The following is a 27,176-nucleotide window of genomic DNA, read 5'->3' on the forward strand; positions in this document are numbered from 1 at the left end:
CAGTTTGAGGACCATTAGCATGAAAAATGCACAATGGATGGCCCAGTAGGCAGTAGTCAGCCTTCGCTGGCTTGGTCCACTTCACCAGCCCAAATATGCGCGAAAATGAGCGTTCCTGTTTTCTTAGCCACATATTTTCCTGCATTTTAACTATCTCATCCCCAAACCGAATTACGGAATGCGTAAACAAAATGAGTTAATAAGTTTTAAAAATGTTACAACACTAACTCACGTTGGAACGTCTTCTTAGAATAAGACTGCAAGCTCAAGTCCAGTTTCATAAAAATTTAATAAATTAATTAAATTCAAATTGTCTTTGAAAAAGAAAAATAACTCATTAAACTTATAACCGGATTCAATTATAAATTAGTGATCTACTTCGTAAAGATTGCACCACTACGTAGAGGTCCCCGACCACGGGTGCTGGGATAGGAGGAAATGAAATTGAAAGAGTAGGGCCTTTAATTCGTTGGGTGCAGGTGAAGGGTCGCTCTCTTTTGGGAAATAAGCATTGGGCCGTCAGACCCATTTGAACAAAAATAAATTAAATTAAACTACATACTGATGCCAGTACCCACCAGCTTAACTTGAGGCTTCTCGTTCAAAAGAAGAACAGAATTCTAGTGAAGTGGACGCGAAGCAAGGAAGCTCTCTCTTTGTTAAACTCCCTAACAAAAATGGCACCTAGCTACTTGTACCCACCCTCACTCTAAACTCCAAATTATAAAAGAACATTCTTGTTGCCTTCTTCTTGTCTCACTGCCACATCGTTTCTAACCTTCCCAAGAACATGGAGATCAGTCATGAAGAGGGAGCTGTAATCATCAAGAAGGCAGAAATCGATACTCAAGCTCCATTCCGATCGGTTAAAGAGGCTGTTACATTGTTTGGAGAGAAAGTTTTGGCTGGGGAGCTCTCTGCCAACAAGTTCAAAGAGGTATATCATGCATTCTACGCCAGTTTAAGCTACTTTGTCTTTTCGTTCATCGCACACAGGTCTTACATTACTATCTCTCTTTCTCTCTGTATATTTATTATATATAAATATCACCTGACAGTCTTAGTAATTATATAGTGGCTCTTCGTTCTAATCTGTTGTCCCGATGTAGTACATATTTATAGCACTATGTGTTCTGTACGGTTTATCTCTTTCGCCTTCAACTTCTGTAGGTTAACAGAAGATTTATCTGTTGCCTTTGATCTTTCATATGAATTCCCCACTTGTACAATATTTCAGTGCTTTAGGTATCTGGACAAAGGCAGTAAGCCAAGCATCTTTCTTACTCAAGAAATCTTTATTCTAACAAATAGAATAAAATATTATATACATACCAACCATAAATAAATAAAAAAGAATAAATAGCAGTTTCCTCTTTTTACTCTCTACTCTACATATCTATAAGTTAAGGATTACTTTTCAAAGTATGTCCAACTTCTATTTGAACTCATAATCATCCATGTAATTACTTATAGGTGTTAATCCCAATTCACTATTAGAACCCCTTCATAACAGTTGAAGTTTGTATATACTTATTGTTTAGATGCACATTGGAGCAAATGTAAATGGGCACGGTGTTTCCAAGCTTGGAACTGTGACAGCTGAGCTAGAAGAGACAAAACAAAGCCTTGAAAAAGCTAAAGAGGAAAGTATGATGATGGCAACTTGCCTTTCTTCTCTTCAAGAAGAACTTGAAAGAACGAAGAGAGAGCTCCAACAATTAAAGCTACGTGAAACAGAAATGGAGTCTGAAATTGAAGATGTCAAGGTTGTTCAAGACTCGACAAAATGTGAAGTCAAAATCCAATCTAAAGAAGAAGAAGAAGAAGGGGAGATTGAATTTCAGAAGAAACGATATGTAACTTTTGCAAATCCTCCCTCACAAGCACAAGTTATGATTCCAGGTCTTGAAGCGCTTGAGAGACACCCTTCTCTTAGAAAGAAGAAGAAGAAGCCATTGATCCCTCTAATAGGAGGAATTTTTTCCAAGAGAAAAGGAAGTCAAAACTTCACTTCCTCGTGAATTCCAAAATAAGTTTACTAATTCGAAACTTACAAAACATCTTTCAAGCTCCAACAATAATAATCCATGAATTACCCACTCCCAAAATTTTCCTAGTCTTTGTTTTTTTTTTTTTTTTCTTTTGAGTTGATTGTATTATTCTGCATACAGTTATTATGGCATATACATTGAGGTAATATTACATTTGGGAGTATGATGTAACGTGAGGAAACCGAGTAATAAGATTTTATTATTATTATTATTATTATTAAGGCTCGAACACTGTGAAGGTATCTAGTACCAGTGGAAATAGAGATTTTAAGATGTTTTATTTTAACTTATTTATGAATTATTAATTTAAGATAATTGTATATGTGTATTTATATTCATATATCAAATCATCAAATAAACTATATATTTATTAATTTTGTATCAATCATCTGATATTAAAATTATATATTATTTATTTATTCACTAAATGTATATATCTATTAGGCAAGAATTAGGCGTAAAGCAACTCTACTAACTAATGAAAGGAGATTTTAATACAAAAATCATCTACAGAGTTAGGAGGTACTGGTAAAGTCCAAATGAGTGATACTATATAAAGTTTTGGCCTTAGTTTAAAAATGGAGAGTTTGGAGAAAACCTACAAACTTGAACGGAAAGGGGAAATGGGCCTTCCAGGCAGGACCTGTTTAGACAGTGGACTTGTATGGTATCAACTGACCCAATTAGTCTCAGCTGAGTCAGGAAAGGAAAATTTGGCAGGATCTTGTTAAAACAACCATCATGACAAGACTGATTAAAAATTCAAATGCTAGGTGGTTAACTCCAGACCTCATCATTGTTCCACTCCCTTAGATTAGAGAAGAAAGTACAGGACACAATTATACCTGTCTTATAAAATCATTAGCTCAAGCCCTCTACTCTTAATCATATCCTCTGAACTCTTCCTCAATCTCATCATCATGCTCTGCTTCTTACAATTTTACTCATTTCTATGCCTTTTTTTAGCCTTTCAATTTATTCTTTTGGCCACTTCTGTCTTTGGTTCCTACAAATTCCTTCATATATACATCAACAAACGAGCCAAGACTTAGATTTTGTGCTGTATGGACCACAAGCATAGAGACTGTATAGAAATTCCAAAGATAAATCACATTAATTGCTTGCTTTAGAATTGGTTAATCACAAGCTCGGCTTTTTTAGCTACGTCTAATCAAGAAAATGATCATGCTTGCCAATTAGTAACACCCTCATTATATTAACTGTAAATTTTGGCATTTCTTAATCAACGAAAGTTTAGAAAAAAGAATATCTTGCTTCTCAAGTTGATAAAAGATTATCTTTTGGACCTTGATCTAGTCCCTGACCAATATTCTTCATTGGCTGAGTTTATATTTTTCTAAAAAGTTTTGTACAGTGTACATCATTATTTACAAATAACAAACACCATTAGTTCATAAATCTGATAAAAGAAAAAAGAATAATAAATTTTTGAAATAATCATTTTTTGTTTGTTTGACAGGTCAGATGTATGCCCCACAAATATGCTTAACTGGGCATTGGTTAAATTTCTTATCGTGAAACAAAGGAAGCCCCTTTAATGATTCACTATCACTTTTATTCGTCCTCCTCTTTTTCTTCCTTTTTTTTTAACCATCTTTTAATGTCTGTCAATTATGAACTGGCTTGTTCGAATGAATCACAAGCAAACAAGACATGTTCGGTTCTTCGATGTAGATTTAAGTCATTTGACTCATTTCTGTGAGATGTGAGATAACAGTAATTTATTTCCAATTAAGTCGAAACCACAATGGATTCCTTTCATGGAGATGGTTAACTTAAACCACAAACCCTTTTAAACTTTTAAAGGTAATGGGGATAACAATTATGGGATCCCACCACAAAAGCTTGTTTGACTATTAATTGCAATATTCATGTTCATATTTATGGCAAACTTTTCATGGAAACGCTTATGTTATGATTTTATTTTAACAGTAATTTCTTTTTCCTTTCAATTGAGATGTCTTTTATTGGATTTTCTTTTGTGCAATGAAGCTTTTACTTAATCAGTTATTTGAATCCGTTGATCTATAATTTAGACGCGAATTAAATTTCGAATTAGAAATTACATGTTCTACCAAATCATTAACAAAGCTTAATCAATATGCTCTTCATGAATGATATAAGTAAGAATTATTTATTTCAAATGTGTGCATTATAATGCATATATACTGTTTTATAGTTTAATGTTAAATAATTAATGTGTATCTTAAATATTTAATAACGTGGCATTCATCAGTTGGCTTGATATAAATTGACTATTTAGATGCATATGATAAAAATACAGAATTAGTTAAATTATTTTCTTAAATTAATTAAGCGCAAGGGTCCACTAAAATGGTGCAAATACTAAAAGTGAGGAGCGACATGTGGGTTTTCTTAAACTACTTTTACTTGAAGCTAATCAAGAATGAAGAAACCCTAAACAATTAAGGTTTATGAGGACCAGTGAAGCCCATTCAAATGATTTGGGCACATGCAAATTGTACCTTTGAGTCTTCCAAAATAGAATAAAAATACAGTCTTTTTTATATATTCTCAGAACCTAAACGACATACATGAATCATAGCATTACACTTCCCGGTGGAGGGTATTTGTCAAGCCAAGAGAAAGAAAGAGAATCACAATGCACAGCCATCAAAGAGAAGACAGCTTTGTTATACAAATAAGAGGAAGTAACAATGAAGCCATATATCATCATCAAGCTAGCACTACTTCTGTATCTTCTTCTTCCAAGTTAAACTTCTCTGCAATGAAGCTTTTCAATCGCTTTCGTAAAATTCTTATGAGACTCTTGTTTTCTATCCCTAATTCTCATCATCATCATCATCATGGTTCTTCAGGAACATCAAAGCAAAGAAGCTGCGACAAATTTGATCCTCCAAAAACTTCATGCAGCTCTTATTACTCTTCCCAGTCACACTACAGTGAAGCTATTGCGGATTGCATTGAGTTCTTGAATAGGTCTTCTCAAGAAGGGATTTTAGATGGTAGAAAATCTGATGTCATGGTTTGATTCCCTTGGTTTTCTATTTATTTGTGCTACTTTGCTTTTCATTTTAAATCTTTTCAAAGCAAATACAAACAGTGGATATACACATGATATATCATTCAATGTTGGTGTTATTGGTTTGTCTAATTCTCTTCCTCCATCATCAATGTGCTACTTGTTGTACATTTACAATCCTGTGCTTGTACCCAAACTATTTTCTTCTTAATTATTTTCACTTTTCTTTAAATTCTTCCAAGTCTTTATTGTTCAATAAAAAGTGTGTTATTAATTAAAGTTAAAGTTTTAGGTTAAGATTTTATCTTATATAGAAACTAAAAATACTTTCTTCTTTATTTTTCACGTGAAAAATACAACAAGGGACATGAAAAATAGAGACACATCAATATCATGTAGATTATCTTTATTTATTTATAAGGAGACAAGATAATGTATAAGTAGAGAATTTGTTTTAAAAGTATTTTAATGTATATTTCGGTCTCAATCAAAGAAAACTAGGATACGAAAATTAAATTCTACAATAATCTTTTGCAATATGTTATGTATTTCTCCAAAATTTAAGCCAAGTTTGAATTAAGCTTAGATATTAATAAATATTTAAAATAAGATTAGGTTGAACTGAACCGCGCACAGTAGTTGTATTGATGAGTGATGTATAAATAGACAAATATACATAACTACAACGGACGAAAAACATACAAGAAGTGAGACAAGTATAGCATAACAAGTCCATATTGTCACTTGTCAGTTGTCACCCTCCTGCAAGCTGTGCCAGTTGAGGGACAAAGTTCAGCTTGTATCTTGAGTTCTTGACTGCGAGCTTTTCATGGAGACTTGACTAGCGGGTCAGCTATATCTGGTCTCGAGTTGAAAGATAACATACCTAAAATTCCCGCCTCCCACAAAGAGAAAATCAAATTGTAAATGCTTAGAACGAGAGTGTAAGTCATCACCACACTATGCTGGTGGATTCTTTTTTACTGGAAAAACCAATTTCATCGGATCAATATAGCGCAAGAATCTCTTTTTTTTTTTTTTTTTGCAGGCACTTGCGAAGAATTTATGACAGAGTAAAACAAATCTGATCTTATCGGAGTCCAATTTGTTGGGCATGGTGGCGTGGCGAGACCCTTGCTTTCATGCATATCGGCTCTCTTGAGAGTGTCTCGTACGTATGTACTTTAAATTTCTTCCCCGCCTCTGTGCTCGAGAAGAAGGCAATAAGTAATTTAGAACCCCTAAAAATCTTCACTTAGTAATGACACGTTGCTCGTAAGAATAACAAACAAAGAAAGATATCATCAGCATGATTTGGGTGTCCTTACTCGTGGAAGTAAAGAGCAAGGAATTTGTGTGAGAGCCTTTGAAACCAAGTGAGCTGATGTGAGATACTGATTTGGGGCTTGCTTTAAACGGTAAAGTGACTTGCTGCATTATATGGTCAAGGAACCACGGATCATGAAACCTGGTGGTGGTTGTGGAAAGGGTTTATCGATACTTAATTAATCTAAAAGCCGCATGTTTTATCGGCTAGTGTTTTAGCAACATTGAAACTGCTAATGATTTACATCTTCTTTGAAAGTTTCTACAGGTAAATGGCCTTATCGATACTTAAATAATGGACTTGGAAGTTCTTATTACCCAAGTCAATGAGCCCATATAAAAATGAGCAACCAAGTTCTTGAATTACATGCAAAAACCTAGCTTCAATCCCTTGCCGAACGCAAAAGCCCATTACAGTACATTCCAAACTAACTTTAATTTGTTTTCCTACACTCTTTTTCTAATTAAATGAGAAAAGGTAATTTTACACTTGGGGGGCGTAGAATACCTGCAAAAAATACCAGGCCTGACAATTTATAACGTATTGCATCAAGAAAAAATGGCTAATTTCAATTCGTCTCGATTAGTTAGTGTTAACATGCCCCTTTCATCCAACTTTAAAACACCATTTTTCCTTTATCATATATAGACTACTTTTTTTTAGTTATTAGTTTAATAATTAAATGTCTACATTTTTTTATTAAATAATATAAGTATTAACATTTATAAATAATTTTTATTTATTTGACTTTGGAATTGTCATTTATTCTTATGAATTTCCTTTGAATTCTAATGTAAATCCTTTCTATTTAAATCTAAAAAAAACTTTACATCAATTGATAAATATATTAATTTTTAAATTGTTGTGCATATACATTAATAAAGTTATTAAGGGAATTTTAATAAAATAGTTAAAAATAATAGAATACTAACTAAAAAAACTGAAATGCTTGATTTTGATGTAATTGAAAATAGTCTTTAAATTTTATTAGAGGAAGCATTAAATTTAGACACAGATATATTTATTAACTAAATTATATAGATAGACTAATGAAACTTGTTTAATAAATTAAATCTTAGAAATATACTTTCTGAATAAAAAATAAATTATAATTCCAAAAATCATATATATATATATATATATATATATATATATATATATGTAAATAATCATACATGTATCATATTTCATAAATAAATATAAAATAGAATTTAAAAATTAATAAATACAGAATTTTACAAATAAAATTAATATTTATTTATTTATTTTCCCTATATATAACCACACTAGCTATATACTGCATCTTAGTCAATTATACAGTAGCATTGTTAGGTTTTTCCCTCTTTTTTTGTCATTAGGATGCAAATGTTTGTTTGCATGTATTTGGACCTTTCTTTAGAGTTGTGTGTGGTACTAGTATCCACCCACCAGGAACTTCTGGTTAACCAAACCAGCCATTTCCCTCTCCATTTATGTAACTGAAACCACTGATAATATGTTTTTCTTTTCTTTCGCACTCATAATAATGTAAGGTGATGTTAGCTCCAATATAAACAAGTTATAAGGGAAAGGTTTATTCAATGGAAAAAGGGAGAGGAATAGGTATAGCTGCTAAGCTAAAGTTGTTATCACCAATAGGTTGCAAAGCAAACTGCCTGGATTAAGATGGATGGCCAATCATCAACCTCCCAAACGTGTGCAACTCTGGGAATCTCACTTCTCATCTTCTGCAGGTTAGTATTAGTTGGGCTGTCAACACGAAGTCTGTCATTGGATAATTAATTACGGACACTGGACCCCCTCTTTTAATTATTTGGGTATTTTTTTTCCCATTATATATATTTTGAGACGATCTCAACAGAGGTTTTATTTTATTATAAAATCAATTTATGAAACACCCAAGTACCCAATACCATGATCCTTTTTCTCTAAAAAAAATAATGTAGTCACTTTGTCCAAACACTCCAAACAATGAATGTGCATATGCTCATTGCACAACTCGAGCATGTGCCGTGTAAGCAATTATAATCTCTGTTTACTGTTTTTAGTAGATACTCATTACTAGTACTCTTAATTGGTCAAAGTCAAAAAAATAACTATCTTCCCTCCTCTCTCGTTTTTCTTTTCTGCGTACATAATTTTTTTTTTTAATCACTTTTCAGTGGTTTCAAGATGATTTTACGAGACAAACTACCTGTTAGTAATTTCAAGATGATTTAATAATAGGGATAATGCGACGATAGGTGTAAATTTCATCTTCAATTAGAGCTTAATCTTAAATTTCCGTTTCGCATTTATGACTAAAAAAGGATTTCACGTGGCCTTTCATGATTTTGGTCCACTGTTTTTTCGAAGCGCTCTGCTTGGTTGGAGTAACTCACGTGAAATTAAAAGGGAAAACAGTGTTCATAGTCTGTACGAGTCTATCCCCCATTTCTTATATAATTAAGCCCTATTCATTTTTTTAAGAGCTCATTTTGGCATTCATCGGCGACAATTCTTGTATAGTTATTTGTATACGATAAGTTTTTTCTTTTCTATATTTATCTCTTCATAAGAAATTCATTTTTCAATTAGAATAAAATATTATTGAAACAATAATTCCATACCGGTTATATGTACAGAGCCAATTAATATATTTTAAAAAATATGTCTTATTAAATGACAAGAGCATTCATTAACTTGTGTGTTTTATTTGAATAAAATATCTTTAAGAAATTAGAAATATAGTATCAACAATTGGTGCGACCTGACTCCATGAATAATTCATGTAAGCAGACCCACCAACAAATAAAGAGCATAGACGTGCTGTTTAGAAAGTGAAAGGTGAAACATTGAAGATGACATTTGAATGACCCTGTAATTTCTTTTTTCTTTCAACTCCTGCTTATTAATAACAAAAGTTGCAGTTGCTTTCTCTGATGGGCACTATAGTACTGCCCCCATCATCACATGATCAATCAATGACTCGACCGTCATAATTTGTTAAATTATCTAATCTAAGTTTTACCATAAGGTTTTAAATACAATTCTTAAGGACACACTTGCTAATTGAATTAATACAGCATTTAATAACCACACATTGCAGTTAGCTCAGCTGTTAGTCCAACGCAGAAATTTTAACAATTTTTTTTATTAATATACACAAGGAGAGGCCAAATCATCACAATTAAACGCTAACCGTTGATTTACCTCCTATCAAGATTCAAGCGCACTGTAAATCACGACAAAGCAAGGAAGGATAGCCCTTGGATTAAAAACAAATAACTCCTCAAGATTCGAGTAAATCCCAGCATACCCGGCTACTGAATCATACGAGCCAGCAGCTGCCAGCGCCTCTTCCTCAGCTGGCGGCGTATCATCTGCCACACGCTTCACTCTCCCAGCAATCACACGGCATACAAGCATAGCCCTCCGCCCATCCGTACAACCAAGCAGAGAATCGTGGGCTCTGCCGCTACTCGCCGTGGTGCGTACACCTTTGCACTCCTTGCCTTGAAACCCGTGCCTTATGATGGTGCATACACCGCAACAAGGAATCGAGCCACACAAGCTGGATGAGCCACGTGCGCCGAGCGAGCATGAAAGTGTCGTACAGTGAAATCTTAGTAGCTCATTACCGTCAGCTGCACACCTAGGATTTTTTTTGGTACTGTTAAGTGCACGTGTTTTCACTGCATCTCGACAGTCTTCGAACCGTTGGATTGTGCGCTGCGTGTTGTGGACTTTTAGTATACGTTCGATCTTACAGATCGGATTATCTTTCTTTAGCCAGCTTGATTTGAAGATGATCTCAACAATATTTCTACCTGAGTCCTCCGGGCCCAACTCCGATACTGCAACATTAAAAAGAAAAATTACAATAGAAAAACGATTGTATATTTATGGAAATATAAACTTATATACTTGTCGGTGGGGTCGCTGACCGTATCAATTTTAAAGTTACAGGTAACAACAGGCTGTGAGTGGTGACAGTGTGTTGCTATAATAAAATGCCACGTCATGGCATTAAATTTTGGTCATCGAACGACAGCTGTAATCCCGAACCAAAATGGTCCATCCGGCGTTATGATATAAGCCGTTCTCCTCTGTATGATTGATTTATCCATACAATAGGAGGGAAAAGTAAAAGTTTTTCTGATGTTCAGGTCTGTTTTCTAAAGCAAAATTCACGAAAAATAAAGTGATTTTTGTCTGTGCAAACTTAATGGGAAATAAAGTTACGTAAGGCATTTATTGCAGAGTCATTTTGGAGTTTAAATTTCAAATTTCATACTCTAAACTATGATATTTATATGCACTCGAACAGACCAAATTACACCTGAGGGTTTGATTTTTTTCTTTTTGTTGGCACGTAAAAGAAAATCTTTTTAGTTAATTAGATTCTTAACTCGTACTAACTTCTAAAATCACTCTAATGATATATTATAAAAAATTAAACTCGTGTGTTTAAACCACTTTGTCCCTACCACAAAGTGGTTCTGATGAAAAAGCTAAACTCGTGTGTTTGATAAATTGTTGATAAAACAGCGGGAAATACAATGGTAAAATTAGTAACAATAAGGCTAGCTCATAATCATTGGTTGGAATGGAAGAAGAAAAAGAAACAAGAAAGAAGAAACATTTACCGGCATGGCGAACTTTTTGATGAAGCTCCAAGCTTTCAGTCTTTGGGAATACCTCTCCACACTGGGCGCAGGTGCATATCGTAGTCCTTGGAGCTGGGTACCTGAATATTTTTAGCTCTTACAAATTTAGTCTTTCTTTATATATGTATAATCTATTTATCTGTATCTCTTTACTTCTTTTTTTTTTTTAAAAAAAAGATATGTACTATATAAGAAAGTGATAGAATACCTGCTAGGATCAACGATCATGTGACATTCATAACAGCCAGAAAGCTTCCTGAATTGCATGCCTCTTGAAGATGATACGTGCGAGGAGTAAGTTGCGCCGCCGTTGGATCTCCCTGAACCACCCAACGTCCGAGTTGATGATCCACCCGTAGCTTTTCGACTCAGTAGACCAGTTTCTTGACCCACTGTGCTACTTTCAGGTGAATTATCAGCTCTGTGAACAACCCTTGTGTTGCCATGTACAATGTCCCTGAAACTGCATATGGAACTACAAGAAGAACCTAGTTTTGAGTATCCAATATTATTAGAGTTCTTTGATGGATCGTGTACGCTTGATCCTTCGATCTGCTTGCAAGTTAGTAGGTTCTTGATTTGGTCCCATGAAGATGGTTGCTTTTGTTTTTGCTTTTGCTGCTTTCCCTTGCGCTTAGACGGTTGTTTCGCATGCTCTGTTTGCTCTGGTAAGAAAGTGAGTAGAGCCATGAAAAGCTAACGAAGAAGACACGAAGAAGGGAAGAAGCTTTCGACCAAACAAAGAAAAAAAAGAAAGAAGAAAGGAAGAAGCTCTCTCTATGTTACATGAGAGAGAGAGAATGAGGTTTTGAAAGAAAGAGTTTTGTGCGAAGGGGGAGGGATCCAAGAAGGGTAATAAGGAGGCGAAGAGAGTGTAGTGTCTAATAGTGGTGGGTCTGCTGTTGTTTATTATTCCATTAATTTCACTCTACTTTTGGATTTACCCTTGTCTTTGTTTTTTTCTTTTCTTTTCCTGGGTCAGTGTGTTTGTTCCTTCAATTACAAAGGGAGTTTAACTTTTCAAAACTAAACTTAACTAAACTAAACTTTATTTGATGATTTTGACTCTTTTTATGACTTGGGTCAATTGAACGACAGGGCTCGACCACGTGGTCTAGAATTATGACCATTTGAGTGCTGTAACCCACTGACGATGCTGAGTAACCGAGGATAAGATGGATATGTTTTAGGGCATAGACTTGTTTGTTTTGTTGGATGTCTATGTATATAGATGTGAACAAATAATACATGCTTGTGTTTTCATTTTCCTTTCTTTTTGTCATTTTCTTAAAGGACTATGACGCACTGTGCACAAAATAATGCATTTATTGACCTAGTTTAGGTCGTTAACTCAGTGGTCTAAAAGAGTGAACGAATAATTGAGTTTTGAGTGCTAACGTTTTCAGACGATTCCATTTGGATATTAGGAACCGTAAACAGCCAAAAAAATAAAATCTAAAATTGGCACAGAATGATCTTTCAAATGCAAAAACAAAGTTCTCCATTGAAGAAATACTTACATTCAACGGAATCTTATAATCGGTTTGATAAAATTAGGATAGAGATTAATATTTCATATATCATAAATGTTTAATGTGTGAACTTCATGAGCTGACCCTTATAATATGCCAATTGACTAGGATAATTGACTTTTTAGAAAATAGTAATATATATATTTTTGACGTATACTCAAATGCCCCATAAATTAATGAATATGTGATTCGTATATTAATTTGCTGTAATACACCTACAATCTGTAATTAATAACTTGAAATATAGAAGAGAATTTTTCTGTCCCAATAAATTCAGAGCTGCGAACCAGTTCCCTAAGCTTCGCACATGACATAGGGTGAATGATTCCATAGAAATAAATGATCGGTAGGGCAGTCTCTCTCCATCCTTCTCCCTCTCGGATCCATACATGTAATTTCAAAACTCAATCCATACAAGGCTTTGCTACAAGAAGAAAGAACTAGATTAACAAATAATATATGGATTCTTGGGGCCAGTTCCTATTTTGTGTATGAAATAATACATAGTGGGGAGTCGTGATTCCAAAAGGAAGGAAAAGGAAAAGCGCATGAGCCAAAAGACATCATATAAAACAAGGAGAAAGAATAGCAATTCTTATGCCAATTTGCTTCTTTCCATGTCTCCCGCTATTGATTTGCGTTGGACAAAAAGCAAAAAGCACCCCCCATTTTACTCTTCCAATATCCCCCTATAGCAATTTCTGTTTGGGGGTATTTGTAGCCACTAAATGCAGCTCTTATTATCTGTACGATTTATCGCAAACTTGCCCTTTGAACGACTGATCCACCATTGACCCTCAGTTGAGAATCCTTGCTCTATATCTCTGATGGCTTATTTTCAAATTCCGTCTATGCATTTATGATTTATTTTTTGTTATGAAAAAACAACTTACTAGCTAATTGAATTGGTGCGAATTGAAAATATCTTGATTTCATATTGTTTAGTTCACCATTTATCATATTAATATAAATTTATCAACTAATTTTTTATAAAATTAAAAAGATGACCAATCTTACAGCATAGTTCCCAGAAAATTAGGTCTCTAATAAATAAGAATAATAATAATTATTATTATTATAAAAAACATTAACTTATTAGTCATAACTAATAATTTTAATTGTGTTCTTAATAATTTGTATCATTTTACTTTCTTCTTCGAAAATCTAAAAAATAATAATAAATAAGTCAATAATTGTTCTTTGTTGGGTTATTAGGAAATATGATTTTTTTTTCTTAATTAAGTTTGAATTTCCTATTTGCTCATACTATATATTCACCTATTATACTAATCATGCGAAGGAAAGTAATACAGGTAATCATTAACATTTTATCATATGCAAAATGCAATAACCTACTAGAAAAAAAGGAAAAAAATATGGAACCACATACACACGCAAACATGTATTTATATATATGTGTGTTCCCCACATGTTATCAATGGTGGATCTCTTTTCATTTAGACGCCTGATGCTCTTCCGACAGAGAGATGGTTAGTTATGGGTACTTTGTTCACTAATGCAAATTATATGTGCCTGCATACCCATGTTCATAATCGTACATGAATCCAATAGAAAATAGAAAAAGCAAACACAGACAAAGGCATATATCTTAAGAGAGTTGTTACGAGTCAGACACAGATTTGGCCTGCCAACCATTCACTTAAGAGAAGGATAGTGAAAGCGGTGTCCCCTTGTCTTTCCCAACTTAACAGACCGCATCAATCTTCATCCGATCCGTATTATTATTATTTATAGAGTACCGTTAACTAAACTGACGCTAAATAATTCCCACACAAACAAATTAAGAAAGCCTGCACGTACGAACAAAAAGCTACTATTATATATCTTCCAAACCTAATCATTAAATAAATATTAGCTCCTTCTGGCAAAAAAGGAAAAACTCCTAACCCCCCCTACTATAATGAGAATCTTATGTAATCATTTTTATGAGAATAATTTCATATTATTGATGATCGATTACTTTCTCTTTTCTAATTAATACCCTGATTAAGCTATGTATTACTCTTTCTTTCAAATAAGTAAATAAATATATAAAATAATATTGATGGGTCACTTTAATCTTATGATTTCAATTTGATGAAAGTAAAAAAGAAAAGGAAGTTTACTAAAAAATCTATTCATTATTGGACTGTTCCAGTGAGAATTTCCCATTAAGTGGTATAGAGCACTTGTTGCAGCCTTTTCATTTAGATATTGATTATTCAAATTAATGGAGCAACTGGAAATCAGAAATCACGTTTCTGAATAATTAAAATGAAACATAGGCTATACCTGTATCATATTTCCTCAATGAGTTATATTTTTCCTTGGCCTACAGTAGATCCCACGTGCATCCCAATTTTAAGTCTTCTGCTATTAGTTGGATTATCACGTTCCTTGCAAGGAGATAGAGAATTTGACTGCAGGCACCGGGTTACCAGCTTCATGTTATTGGCCTATAATGCATGAAAGTTAGCAGCTACCATTACTAACCTGTCCCACTTCACTAAAATACTATATCTTATGCCTGATAATTTTATACGTTTATTTTAGAGAAATAATTTAATAAATAAAATTTACGTAATACTAATATTATATTGCGAAATTGTTCAATTATTGATTTTTTTTTACAAGTGTAAATTTCATGGGGGCCTATACTCATTCACTTGGTATAATATGAATGGGCCTCGCTCGTCGGCTCGAATTCGAATAGCAATAAGAAAGAGTACTTGAGGGCTGCTATTGAAGCCTGCATGCTAACTGGGCTCGTTTTTCAATTCGAATAATATTTGGGACCAAACGTCGTCGCTTACTAAACGCCTTAGCAGTTTAAACCCTCGAATTTAGGGTTTATGATTTTGAATGGAGAGTTTTTTTTTTTTAATTTTTTTTTTAAGACAAGGCAGCTAATGGAGAGTTCAAATATGTCAACTTAGATTCACTGCTGCAAATCCCTAGTTTTCTAGCAATAGAGTTAATTCTCTGTTGCAATCTTTAATCTTTGTCTTTTATTCCTTATTTTTATAGTTTTGGTTCAAAATAAGTGTCAACAAATGTCCCAAAATAACCTTCAGTCCGATTTAATGCCAAACCCTAGAGTAACATGGGAAGGTTGCAGCGTCTTGCTCGACATCAACGACGGCGACCGTCTCGTTTTCGCTCGTCTCACTCCAGGCTCGTATGTCCACCTCCTTTACTTTCTTTTCTTTAAATCAATAATTTGGATTAATTTACTCGTAGATAAACGTTTAATGAATTTTGCAAATCATGCAGGACTTTAAAAATTGGCAATAAAAATTATTCTTTGCGGCCGTTGATAGGCTGTACATTCGGTTCTTTGTTTCAAATTGATAACGGGCCGGAAGGTCCTTGTTTATCTCGATTTGTTCCCGCCACAGAAGGTTTGGCTTGACTTCATTTGGCTCCTCTACTAGCATATTTCCTGCTTAATTATGTGTTTGGGTGATTCAATATTGTTATTTTTGTTCTTCTTTTTAACAGGTAATAATGTGGAAGAAAAATGCGATTGTGAAATAATTGAGGAATCAAAAGATAACAGGGCCATACTCGATAATAATTTAGCTCAGACCCTAACTGGTGAAGACATAGATGAAATGCGGAGGTGAGGATTTTTTTTTTGGGAGCTTTTACTCTTCTATTTTTATATTAGTTTGACAAGTTATTGAAGTTAATACCTTCAGCTAACTATTTTATATTAGTCACTGGATTATAGTTGTTTATATGTAATGATTATGTTTATTCTTTAATCCCTTAAGATGTTTTTCTTGGGCATTGTAACCTCAATTGACGCAGACAGGGTGCAAAAGGTGATGAAATAATTGAAGCTCTCATTGCCAACAGCACAACATTTGAGAAGAAAACATCGTTCTCCCAAGTAAGTAATCATTGTTGTGGTCCGAAACATTCATTGCCAAGAGTTTATTTTGAAGACAAGCTGATGCCCAATTTTTGTGCAGGAGAAATATAGGATTAAGAAACAAAAGAAGTATGCACCTAGGGTACTTCTAAGGCGACCATTTACTCGAAGGTATCCCCTAATTCACTTTCTGTAATTGTTTTTTTTTTTTTTCGAAACATCTAGAGAGTATCATTTATATTAAATTTCCTAAATTATATTCAATTCCTGTTTCAGACTTTGCTCATAAGCTCTTGTGTAGCTTTCCCATGTTCGTTGATAATTTGTGTCTAAAATTTATCTCACGCATTCTTTCTGAAGAACATAGCATTTAGTGGATGCAATTAAAATACATGAAGGTAGAAACTTTGCATGATACATGTTCATTAGTTTTTGGTTTTCTAGCCAAATATTGTCTTGTTTTTTTCTCTTCCTTATCTGCCACAAAGTTCATGATTAGAGTGATTTCACATATTTGTATCTTCACCTCATACTCTGTACTTATTTCAGCATATGCGAGGCATACTTCAAGAAATATCCTGCTAGAATTGGGTAAGCTTATATTTTCACGCCTGACTTGTGTTCATTTTATTTTGGTTTATAAGATTTGAGCTGTTCTTTGTTGAAGTGCGATTGGCCTCATCTTTGAATTATCTTCATGTGTGAGATCAGTGAACTGAACTGCCCAAAGTTATAAACTGAACATGTTGTATTGCTCTGAATTCCCACATGGCGGCAGCCAGCAGGAAAGAATAGTATCTCACTGTCTTAACTTATTGTATCTGTATTTGGCCGTGGAAATGTCTTTGAGATGATTCTTTTGCCATGTAGGGAAAAGTGGAAATGACTATGATTTATTTTCCAATTTGGGAATCAATGACATTCAGTACATTGCTTCCAAAGACACACATTCATTCTGCTACATTAATGCATATAGCTTACTCTTATTTATTGGCCTGCAAAGTGTTAGTATTCAATGCTGCATGCTAATTATCTCCTGGAGTCCTGGTCATGCGATGTAGGACATATTGATCAACCATGTTGATTAGCTTACAATTTTCCTTTTGAAAGTTCAGTTTTCCAGCAATCTGAACGTTCCCATTAACCAATAGGTTATGGTTTGCCAGTACGGGAATAAATGCACATGGTGTGAAATAGTTATTTTTTATTCAAAATCTTGCTGAAGTAATGCCTATCTTGCTGCTGTTACAGATTCCTGAGAGTAGATGCATTGTCTCTGCTACTTTCAATGGCAAATGTTACTGCAAATTCTGATGTCCTTGTAGTGGATATGGTTGGTGGCCTCCTTACTGGTGCCATAGCTGAGCGTTTAGGAGGTTTGTCCAGAAACCCAATTCTGTTGCTTTAAGAGCTCTTTTAGAAGATAAATCCTGCGGTGATAATCGCAATAATGTTGAAATCAACAGTTTGAATATGGTTAAAAAATATATAGGGTTGTAGTTTTCTCATTAATGATATTTCAGTTATTTCTTTGATATGTTCTACACCTTGTCCACAATCATAATTGAAGTTCCTATAAGTGTAGATATTTAGTAGCAGTATGCTCTTGGCTTAATGCCATAGCTCGATGGTTGTTAATGCCGGGCAGTATTATTTGTTTAACAGGTACTGGGTATGTGTGCAATACATATCTTGGAGGTACGCCATATTCCACAGATATAGTGAGAATGTTCAACTTCAATAACGATGCTTGCAAAAGGTATATCTTTGTGGATACCGTATTCAAAAGCGAAGAAACTTGAAATACTTGTGGAAAGTAGATAATAAAACTGCTATAATCAAGAGAATTTTGTTTGTCTGTACATGAAAAGAAACAGTGATTGCATTTGATGAAATGCCATTCTGGTAACTGATATATCATGCCTTTCTGATTTAGTACTGGATTCAATGGGCTTACAGTGCTTTCTTGTTTTTCAATTTGATGTATACTTTTGATGGTTGTGTTATTTATAAAATATCTTTTCACTTCTCTTTTCTTTTGTTTTGTTTTCTTTTTTTTGGGTGGTGGTAAATGTAAATACAAATTTTCCATTTAACTGATATTTTCTGGTTCAGGATTGTTCGAGCTTCGCTGAATGACCTCAGCGGAACTTCTAAGCCAATGAGTTCACATGAAGATGGCCCTAGCGTGGAGGCAAATGTAATTTGGCATTTTCCGTTTTGCTAGCATGAGTCTTACCTTCCAGTCCCTCAAATTTTTGGAATGGCAATGTGTTCAGGATCAAAATTCATCAATCAGCATGGAGGAAATCCCCGAGTCATCTGAAAATCAGGTTGCAGATCTAGATCATGATGCTACTGCTTCTCCCATAAGCAAAATGAGCAAAGCCCCTAAAGCTGGAGAAAGGGCATCAGAAGAAGCGCTGAAATTGTGGAAGGAAAATGGTTTTTCAAGGTTGCTAGACATGAAGATTTGGTGTACTAATGATATGTACTTTGTCTTTCTTCTTCCAACAGTTTCTGTGCATAATCAGTAACTCTAGTTTCAAAATATGTGCAGCCTGATTATTGCAGCTCCAGATCTGGATGCTTGGAGCTTAGTCAAAGTTCTGCTACCTCTTCTGTCATATTCAGCCCCATTTGCTATTTTCCACCAGTATCTTCAGGTGGTATTCAAATTCATGATTAATCATTGGGGCATGCTTATGTATTCTTTTCTTGTTTCTGGGGCTATCAATTAAAAAGCTTTGTTTATTAATTTAATTAACAACTTCTGTTATTCTGTATTCTTTTTGAGAGGTTGTAGAATGTGCTCTGGGGCTGTTCAGTTACCAAACTAAACCATTTGCTCTGAGCAAACTGAAGTAAATATGTCGTCATGCTGCTAGGGATTTATGTGTAACGTTCAGCTGTGGTTTAAGCCAGCTTAAATCAGTTCAGTTTGAGTAGAAAATAAAAGAAACCCCAGAAAAAGATTTAAGTCAAATATAAAACAGTTTCTCAAGCATCTAATAGTTTTTTACTCCGTAGAGTGCTAGTACATTTTAGAGATAGGGGTTACACCACTACTATAGTGGCATAGCACAACACATGGGGATTTATTCTCCATCTGTTGTGGTGCAGGCTCGGATTACAAGGCAGGCCTAATGGTGTGAGCATCTCATAATCTATCAACTTCTTGTTTAACTATATTATATCTTGGAAAAAGAGTTTGTAGTTGCAATTCTATCTGTTACTTATTGCATATTGGGGGATTGTTAACTTAAAACCTTATCAATGCAGCCTCTTGCAACCTGCATGCACAATCTACAGCTTGGGAAAATGGCAATTGGTTTGCAAATTTCAGAACCTTGGCTACGTGAATATCAGGTTTGGGTCTACTAATTGCAAAGCTTTCTTTGGCCATTGTCTGGATCAACGTTGTTCTCCATATGGCAGATAGCTAAGATTGTCCTTGTGTGGTTGCGTTTCTATAGATTTTTCTAATTTAATTTTTCAACAAACGCAGGTTCTTCCTTCTAGAACTCATCCATGCATGCAAATGAGTGCCTTTGGAGGTTACATTCTAAGTGGGACAAAGATATGCAGCAGCTAATGGCAGCTTCAAAAGCAGAAATGGATAATACTGGGCCTTGCTCCATTCATGTGGCCTGTTCTTGGCAAGAGAAGCAATTGCAAACTAGCTGTTGACTAGCTTTTACATTTGTCAGTGTCTTTTGTTCTTAAGGCTCGGAACTGGGCCATCATTTCATAAACTTGCAAAGCTAGCATTATAATTTCTTTTTCTTTTTTCTGGCAGCTTTGCTTTCTAGTTTTCATGACTAGATATGTTGTGACAAGTTTTGGGTTCTCTTTGTGGCCATTACTTTCTTGTAGCAAGGGGGGAAAAGTGTAAGATTTAGCAAATTTATCTTTTTCCCTCATTTCTTCATTTTTTCAATTTTCCAAGTCTATTACTGCATTTGGTTTCCTTGAACCATGTATATCGACAATAGAAACCTTCTCTCTGAAATTTTCCGTACACACACTTCGGGTTAGCAATTAGGGGTAGCTTCCGATGGCTACTTTACCCACAGATGACTCTGAAAGATGGAAACCTTCTTTTGTTGGTGTGCTTTGTATATATTGTGTTAAAATGTGTTTTATTCAGTTGGGTTTCTTCTGTTCTTGCTTAGCTGGGTTTGGTGGGTTTTGTGGTTTTCTGCTCATCTTTTTTGTGACTGCCTATGGCTGGTTTAGTGTTTTGCGGTCACTATCGGAACCCTCTCCTGCGTATATCCCGTGGGGTTTATGTTTGATGGCAGTTGTAGATGTTATTGAGGAAAGGCAACTAGGTTTTTTGCAAAGGTTGATGCGATGGAAAAGGAGATCCATCCATCTATGGTTTTATCATTCGGTGTCTCTTCACTGCGGCGAAAGGGCTTTGCGGTCATCAGCTGTGTGTTTGTCTTGAGTGGCATGCATGTCCTGTCACGTTGGATCTCAAATCGGAATATGTTGTGCTGTAGATGGGGGATTGGCCCCATGTGTTCAGTCCGATTAACTCGCTCCGATTGGTGTGGCGGTGGCTGCCGTAAACCAACAGCGGAGGTTGTATGCATGGAAGAGGGCTCCAATGCTAAGCTTTCAATATTTCAGGGGATTTTTAGATAATTTCCTTAAACTCTAGGCTTTAGAATCGTGTTATTTCAGGACTTTAGCCCGTTTGTATAATGGGTATCGACATATCTGTTTACCCATTTAGGACTCTCAGGGCTGTAGGCCCATTAGTTCTTATGTTAATAACGCTGTGGTTTAAATTGCAGGGATAAGGGCCAATTTAGCCACTGAACTTTACATGAAAGGCCAGTTTGGCCCTTTTACCCCCTTTGGGTCACATTAGCCCATCTATGTATATAGATAGATCAGTTCATCTGATGCAAATCTTGAAACGTGAAATACACGCGCATTTTATAATTTATAAATAATATTTTTATAATATCATGAATTATCATTTTATTATAGTATTTAATAATTTTGAATTTTGTTAAACTACAACCAAATCATAAAAAAAAATTAATCTAGGAACTGCTGCCTCACCATCATTATTATTGATGCCTAGACCTGTTCATGGGCCTGGGTACCTGCTTGGCCCGTTCAGGCCCGCACTCTTTGGGCCTGGCTTGGACAACAATTTTTGAGTAGAAGTTTGGTCTGGCCTGAACTAACAAAAAGCCCGTAATTCTCGGACCAGGTTTGGGATTTATATAAAAGTCCAAATTCGGCCCGGCCCAATCCGATATCTAATTTAGTTAGTAAAAAAAAAAATGTCATATCTAGCACATGAATCTGTAACCTGCAACTTATAATTAAGTGCCAATACCACTTAGCTATATATTATTTTTGTTTATAGTTTTATTGTTATTAATAATATATTAATCAAAACAAAACCCTAAATCTAAATATAACTACAATTTGGACAGATTTAATGATTGGTCGGGCCAGGCCGGACTTTTCAAAAAATTTCGGGCTCAGACTTGGGCTCAGAGATATCAAAAAATTCTCGGGCCTGGGGGGTTCGGACTTGTCCAAAATCAAGTCAGGCCCGGCCCATAAACATGTCTATTGATGCCTACCTCACCAACTCCATTACTAATGGTTACCTCACCACCACCACCACTAATGTTATATGCTAAATTTATTAGTTTGTTTTCTTCTTGATAGGAATAGTTATTAATTAAAAAAATAAATGTATATAAAATAAAATTGAAAATCTATTTAATTTTTCATTATGGGTTGGGTTGGATTGAAAATTTTTAATTCGTAAGAAGTGGGTTGGATTAAATTCATATCAAATTTGCACTAAACTAATCGGGGATCATTGTTCTACACTCTACTAACGTTTTTTTTTTTCTGACCATAATTGTTTCGATGGTTTCGAAGAGAGATTCATTGTTTTGGCCCAGACTAGGCCTCGCTGGTACAAGCTACCACCATTATAGACCCTGACTTACTTTCAAGAGCTTGTAGCTTGAACTTTATGCCAAACTGTCACCGACAATCTTGAACGAAGGAGGCAAAGTCTTGTTAGAGCGCCACATCTCTGCATTGGTCCATTGCGCTTTAGACAAATGAGATTGGTACTTTTGGACTCCTCATGTTGAAGGCTACTTGTTGACGATCTACAATCAGGTTTCCAATGGTTTTGAGATATTACCATGAATATATTTTAACTTATTTAATTCATACAAAAATGGACAGCTAAACCTTTAAATATTTGCACAAATTTTAAATTTTAAATTTCTTCAATGGCGACTCTAAAAAGTTTAAAAAATAGAACAATTATATTGTTAAAGTTAATATCTTTTTAACTAATGATGATGATATTACTTCTTTTTTTTGTTGAAGTGAAAGAGAAAACTATAATTTTATAATTTTTATATATTAAAAGGCAAAAAATATGTGAGTCGGTAAGAATTAAAATAATTTATTTTAGCATCTAAAACTAATAGAATCTCATGCCATTATATAATGAGAGACAAAGTTAGCTTCAAGGATATAATTATTCCGTGTTTCAAACTATAGAAATATAATTGAGCTAATATTAAGTTTAGAGACTTAATTGCACTTTACTTGAAAGTTCAAGGCTTATATACACCTTTTACCTTTAATTTCTTACTTCATCAAATCTGAATCTTGAAATCAGGGTTACACAACAAGGGCTTCAAGTGTACTGCAAAAGCCCGATGGATGAGCTAAAGCCCAAAGTAGAAAGGAGAGAGAGAATCAACGAATCAATAGTATAAGTGCCCGCCTCTTTTACACAAACACAAATTCGTCTCTCTTTCTCTCTCTTCATAATTTTTCCCTCCACTCTCAAACCCTCACCTATGATCTGATGTCGAACTCTGGCGAGAATCAGAACCCTACACCTCAGCCGTCTCAGCTTAAGTTTGAGTTGCTTGATCAACCTCATTCTCATTTTCAATATCAATCGAGTAATCTGCATCTTCCTTGTAGTAACAATCACTTCAATTTCAATTGTAACCTTCCCTTGGGTCTCCAACTGCAAGCAGCTGATACTCCTTCTGCTTTTCGTAGACTCGCTGTAAGATTCTTTTTTTCTTTATTCATCACTTTTTTACCTTTTATGCTGTCTCTTTTGTGTTATTCGATGAATTTGATATTGTGAACTTTATAATTATATTTTCTTTTTTATCTTTTAGGATACGATCTTGTAAATTCACTTGAATACTGGATCACGTTTTCTATTGAATTTCTTGATAGTTTTTTTACAGCTCAATTACTATTTATATTCTTATATTTAAAATTCCACGTTCTAATATAGGTTCTCCCTTGCTTATGTATAAAAATCATCGTAGATTAGATATTGATCATCTTTTCTTTTTTTTTTGGACTTTTATTGCACTAAATCTTTGCAGTTGAAGCAAAATAATGAAAAAGACAATCAGGAAGCCAAGGTAACCATCCCGACGTGCAACAAAGTGGTTGCTGATCGTACACTTGATCCTCAGTGCGTCACTGGGGGTAAGCGTAACAGTAGATCAAAGGTTCCAAAAAATGTCAGATCAGGGAGTCAAAAATCAAATGCTGGTAATTGTCAATTGGTACTGTTTTATGTTATTGGATTTTGTAAATTGAGCCACCTTACTAGGTGTATCAAATTTCCTTTGTTAATTGATTTCACTCGCAGATCTTAATGGACTGAATCCAGCCACTGGCTGTCGATATGACAGTTCGTTAGGTATGTGTAATTTATTAGCTTATTTCCAGTTATCTTGTCATTCTATCTCATTTGTATGCAATAAGCTGACACATTCTGAAGTTCAAGTTTGTATCTGCTTTTTTGGTGGCTGTTGACATAATAAACAAAATGTTCAATTTGATTGTGTTACCAGGCCTATTGACTAAGAAATTTGTCAAGTTGATCCAGGAAGCCAAGGATGGCACACTTGATCTTAACCGAACTGCAGATGTGTTGGAGGTATAGAAAATCTATTACATATGCTGGTGTTTTAAGAAATTTGAATTGGATCCAATAAGGGTCAGTTTTTGGTGTTGTAACTTCTCACCTTTTATCTTATCTCTAAAAATCTAGTGGGAAATTACACAGACTACTTACTCAGTCATTCCATGGATAGGTGTAGCACTGATCATTTTGTCCTGTAAACCCTGCAGTAAATCAAAGTACTGAGTATTCTTGTTTTTTGTTATATACATTCTGTCCATTTTACAGGTCCAAAAGAGGAGGATATATGATATTACAAATGTTCTGGAAGGAATAGAATTGATAGAGAAGACTTCAAAAAACCATATACGTTGGAAGTAATTATATTGGACCTTTTCTCGAGTACGATTTTAGTTTCTTCTAATATATATATATGGTAACTAATTAGTGGTCCTATGAGCCAGGGGCTACGATGATTGTGGATCAAAGGAGTTGGAGGATCATGTTACCGAACTAAAGGTATTTATTCAGTTCATGGAAAGTTAATGTTAGTTTCTATAGTCCTTAGATTCCTAGTATAGACTATAATGGATTGATGCCGTTCTTGCATGATGAAGGCCTCAACTTCTTGCTAGGTTTATTTCTTATAAAACACTACTTTCATTCCTGCTGCTCAAGTATTTATGCAAAGTTCACCAGAATCAACTCTCAATTTATTTATCTTATGTTCCAAGTCAATAATCTGGCTACTGGTCTCTCATTTCCAATCTGACCGTAAAATGGAGTTCTTGCAGCAAGAAAAATTACTGAATGAAATTTTTGGGTACTTTATGCTAGAACATGGAAAATTGTAGTGTCCAAAGGCATAATGTCATAGTTGAGCCCTGAGTTTGAACTAGTTAACTAGTTCAAATATAACTTGATTAACTCTCAATTATCAACTCATTTCAAGAGGAAACCTTTTCTTAACTTAGTGCAAATAAATAGCTGACATTGGGACTTTTATATCATGAATTAACTTATAGAGAAAGAGGCCTTATCTGGAGCAGATTGTGTTTAAGCACTAATTAACTAAAATCTTGCGACACAGACTGAAGTTGAAAGTTTACATGCTGAAGATCACAGGCTCGATGAATCTATAAGGTCAGTTACTTGGTTCAGTAGGTTCATAGAATCTTTCTGCATACTCAACTTCTTTGGTTATCGAGTTGTCATTATGTTCATTTTTCAGGGAAAAACAAGAGCTTTTGAGGGCCCTGGAGGAAGATGAAAATAAAAAGAGGTACTTGATGTTCATCCTTGTGGCTCTTGTAGATTCCAATGAGATTTGGTTTCTTTTCTTGATTGCTTGCATGCTTCGAATTGTAGATATCTCTTCATGACAGAGGAAGATATCACAAGCCTTGCTTGCTACCAGGTCCGCAAATCTCAGGGTTTCTTGAAATATGCATGTTTATTTATCATTTCCAAACTTACTGATACTCCCTCTTTATGTTGCCATTGCCACAGAATCGAACACTCCTTGCAATAAAAGCTCCTCAGGCTAGTTATCTTGAAGTTCCTGATCCCGATGAGGTACAAAGTGTTGTTGCATTAAGATGTTTCGAAATCTGTAACCATCTGATTTACTGTTTATCAACATAAGCAGGATATTGGTTCCCCTCAGTATAAAATGATTGTTAGAAGCACCACCGGACCAATTGATGTATACCTCCTAAGGTATTTTCTCACTAGCGCATGCACGTTTTGCATTGCCATTAGGTGTACTAGCTTTATCTCTTATGTAGTTGCATGAGATAAGCTTTGTCTACCAGCTTCACAGGCTTCAAGCCTATTTTTGCAGTTCTGGTTTCTGCAGGGTCTTTACTCTTTATCCTGGATATCCTTACATGTTATCCTGCATGGTCATTACTTGTCAATTAATCTCATACACACGTACGCATGTAAACACAAGTGATAATCAATTGTTTGTACTGTATATGGTACGATAAGCAGCTGTATTCATGATGTGTATAAATACAAACAACAATAGGACGACATAGCTGTCAAGCGAGTTAAACCACTTAGTTTATCTACTTGGAACTGCAGTCCACGGAGGGTGGAACTTGAAGGGCTATCTTTAGAGCACCAGCAAAACCAAAGCAAGAATCCTGAAGTTTACAGCTCAATGCATTCGGAATCATCTGGGGTTCAGAAGATAACTCCTTCAGACTGTGATGTAAGTATAAGTGGAAGCTTCAATTTTGACCTAGTAATGGTTATCTTCTCTTTTTTTCTTTTCTTTTGTCCTTGTTCTGTGTATCTTCCAACTCAATTGCACATGTTTTGTATAATTGGTTGGTGATGAGAAGTGAACTTTGACTAATTTGTTTGTAATCCATTGGCCATCTTATTGCAGATTGACGATGATTATTGGTTTCGATCAGATCCTGAAGTGAGCATTTCAGAACTGTGGGGGAGTTACAATTGTTCATAACAGAAAGGAAAATCCAGGTAATTGGTTGTTTAAGGTGTCCCGAAGGGTACTCATAACAGCCCCTTCAGAGTTAAAATTGTAAATTCAAAAGCTAGGTGGTCTTTCCTTTTTAACGAGTTTCACCTAGCTGCCATTTTTGTTTTTGTTTCTCTCTTATAAGGTAATGTATGAGCATAGATGGACTTAATTTATGACACTTTTTATCATAGGGTGACGTTAACGTATACCCTCCCTACTCTCTCCCTCCCGTTTTAGGCTGTCTCTAGCTATTTGAATTTCAGATTTGGACAA

General features: G+C 34.8%; 5 protein-coding genes across 5 annotated transcripts; 4 read left to right on the top strand and 1 right to left on the bottom strand.

Annotated features, from left to right (window-relative positions):
- Positions 1 to 597: 597 nt before the first annotated feature.
- On the top strand, positions 598 to 2,265 carry LOC8274652 (WEB family protein At1g75720). The gene is made up of 2 exons (XM_002510479.4): positions 598 to 937; positions 1,542 to 2,265. The coding sequence occupies exons 1-2, from the start codon at positions 791 to 793 to the stop codon at positions 2,019 to 2,021; spliced, it is 627 nt and encodes a 208-aa protein (XP_002510525.2). The 5' UTR covers positions 598 to 790; the 3' UTR covers positions 2,022 to 2,265.
- Positions 2,266 to 4,615: 2,350 nt separating this feature from the next.
- On the top strand, positions 4,616 to 5,133 carry LOC8274651. Its single transcript, XM_002510478.3, has one exon. It carries the CDS (start codon positions 4,696 to 4,698, stop codon positions 5,083 to 5,085), a length of 390 nt encoding a protein of 129 aa, XP_002510524.1. The 5' UTR covers positions 4,616 to 4,695; the 3' UTR covers positions 5,086 to 5,133.
- A 4,387-nt stretch (positions 5,134 to 9,520) lies between these two features.
- On the bottom strand, positions 9,521 to 11,906 carry LOC8274650. Its single transcript, XM_002510477.4, has 3 exons — positions 11,261 to 11,906; positions 11,032 to 11,132; positions 9,521 to 10,239 (listed from the first exon to the last, which is right to left on the bottom strand). Exons 1-3 carry the CDS (start codon positions 11,740 to 11,742, stop codon positions 9,602 to 9,604), a joined length of 1,221 nt encoding a protein of 406 aa, XP_002510523.1. The 5' UTR covers positions 11,743 to 11,906; the 3' UTR covers positions 9,521 to 9,601.
- A 3,392-nt stretch (positions 11,907 to 15,298) lies between these two features.
- On the top strand, positions 15,299 to 20,401 carry LOC8274649 (tRNA (adenine(58)-N(1))-methyltransferase non-catalytic subunit trm6). The gene is made up of 13 exons (XM_015721594.3): positions 15,299 to 15,762; positions 15,858 to 15,985; positions 16,086 to 16,206; positions 16,398 to 16,479; positions 16,562 to 16,632; positions 17,011 to 17,052; positions 17,713 to 17,837; positions 18,127 to 18,220; positions 18,577 to 18,661; positions 18,741 to 18,916; positions 19,022 to 19,127; positions 19,744 to 19,830; positions 19,970 to 20,401. Exons 1-13 carry the CDS (start codon positions 15,638 to 15,640, stop codon positions 20,054 to 20,056), a joined length of 1,329 nt encoding a protein of 442 aa, XP_015577080.2. The 5' UTR covers positions 15,299 to 15,637; the 3' UTR covers positions 20,057 to 20,401.
- A 2,748-nt stretch (positions 20,402 to 23,149) lies between these two features.
- Positions 23,150 to 27,120, top strand: LOC8274648 (transcription factor E2FC). Its single transcript, XM_002510475.4, has 13 exons — positions 23,150 to 23,548; positions 23,883 to 24,054; positions 24,155 to 24,205; positions 24,360 to 24,445; positions 24,698 to 24,786; positions 24,874 to 24,928; positions 25,500 to 25,552; positions 25,641 to 25,691; positions 25,778 to 25,826; positions 25,919 to 25,984; positions 26,058 to 26,128; positions 26,498 to 26,627; positions 26,808 to 27,120. The coding sequence occupies exons 1-13, from the start codon at positions 23,339 to 23,341 to the stop codon at positions 26,883 to 26,885; spliced, it is 1,161 nt and encodes a 386-aa protein (XP_002510521.1). The 5' UTR covers positions 23,150 to 23,338; the 3' UTR covers positions 26,886 to 27,120.
- Positions 27,121 to 27,176: the final 56 nt, after the last annotated feature.

This window comes from Ricinus communis, chromosome 2, assembly GCF_019578655.1.
Source record: "Ricinus communis isolate WT05 ecotype wild-type chromosome 2, ASM1957865v1, whole genome shotgun sequence".
NCBI classification, from domain to species: domain Eukaryota; kingdom Viridiplantae; phylum Streptophyta; class Magnoliopsida; order Malpighiales; family Euphorbiaceae; genus Ricinus; species Ricinus communis.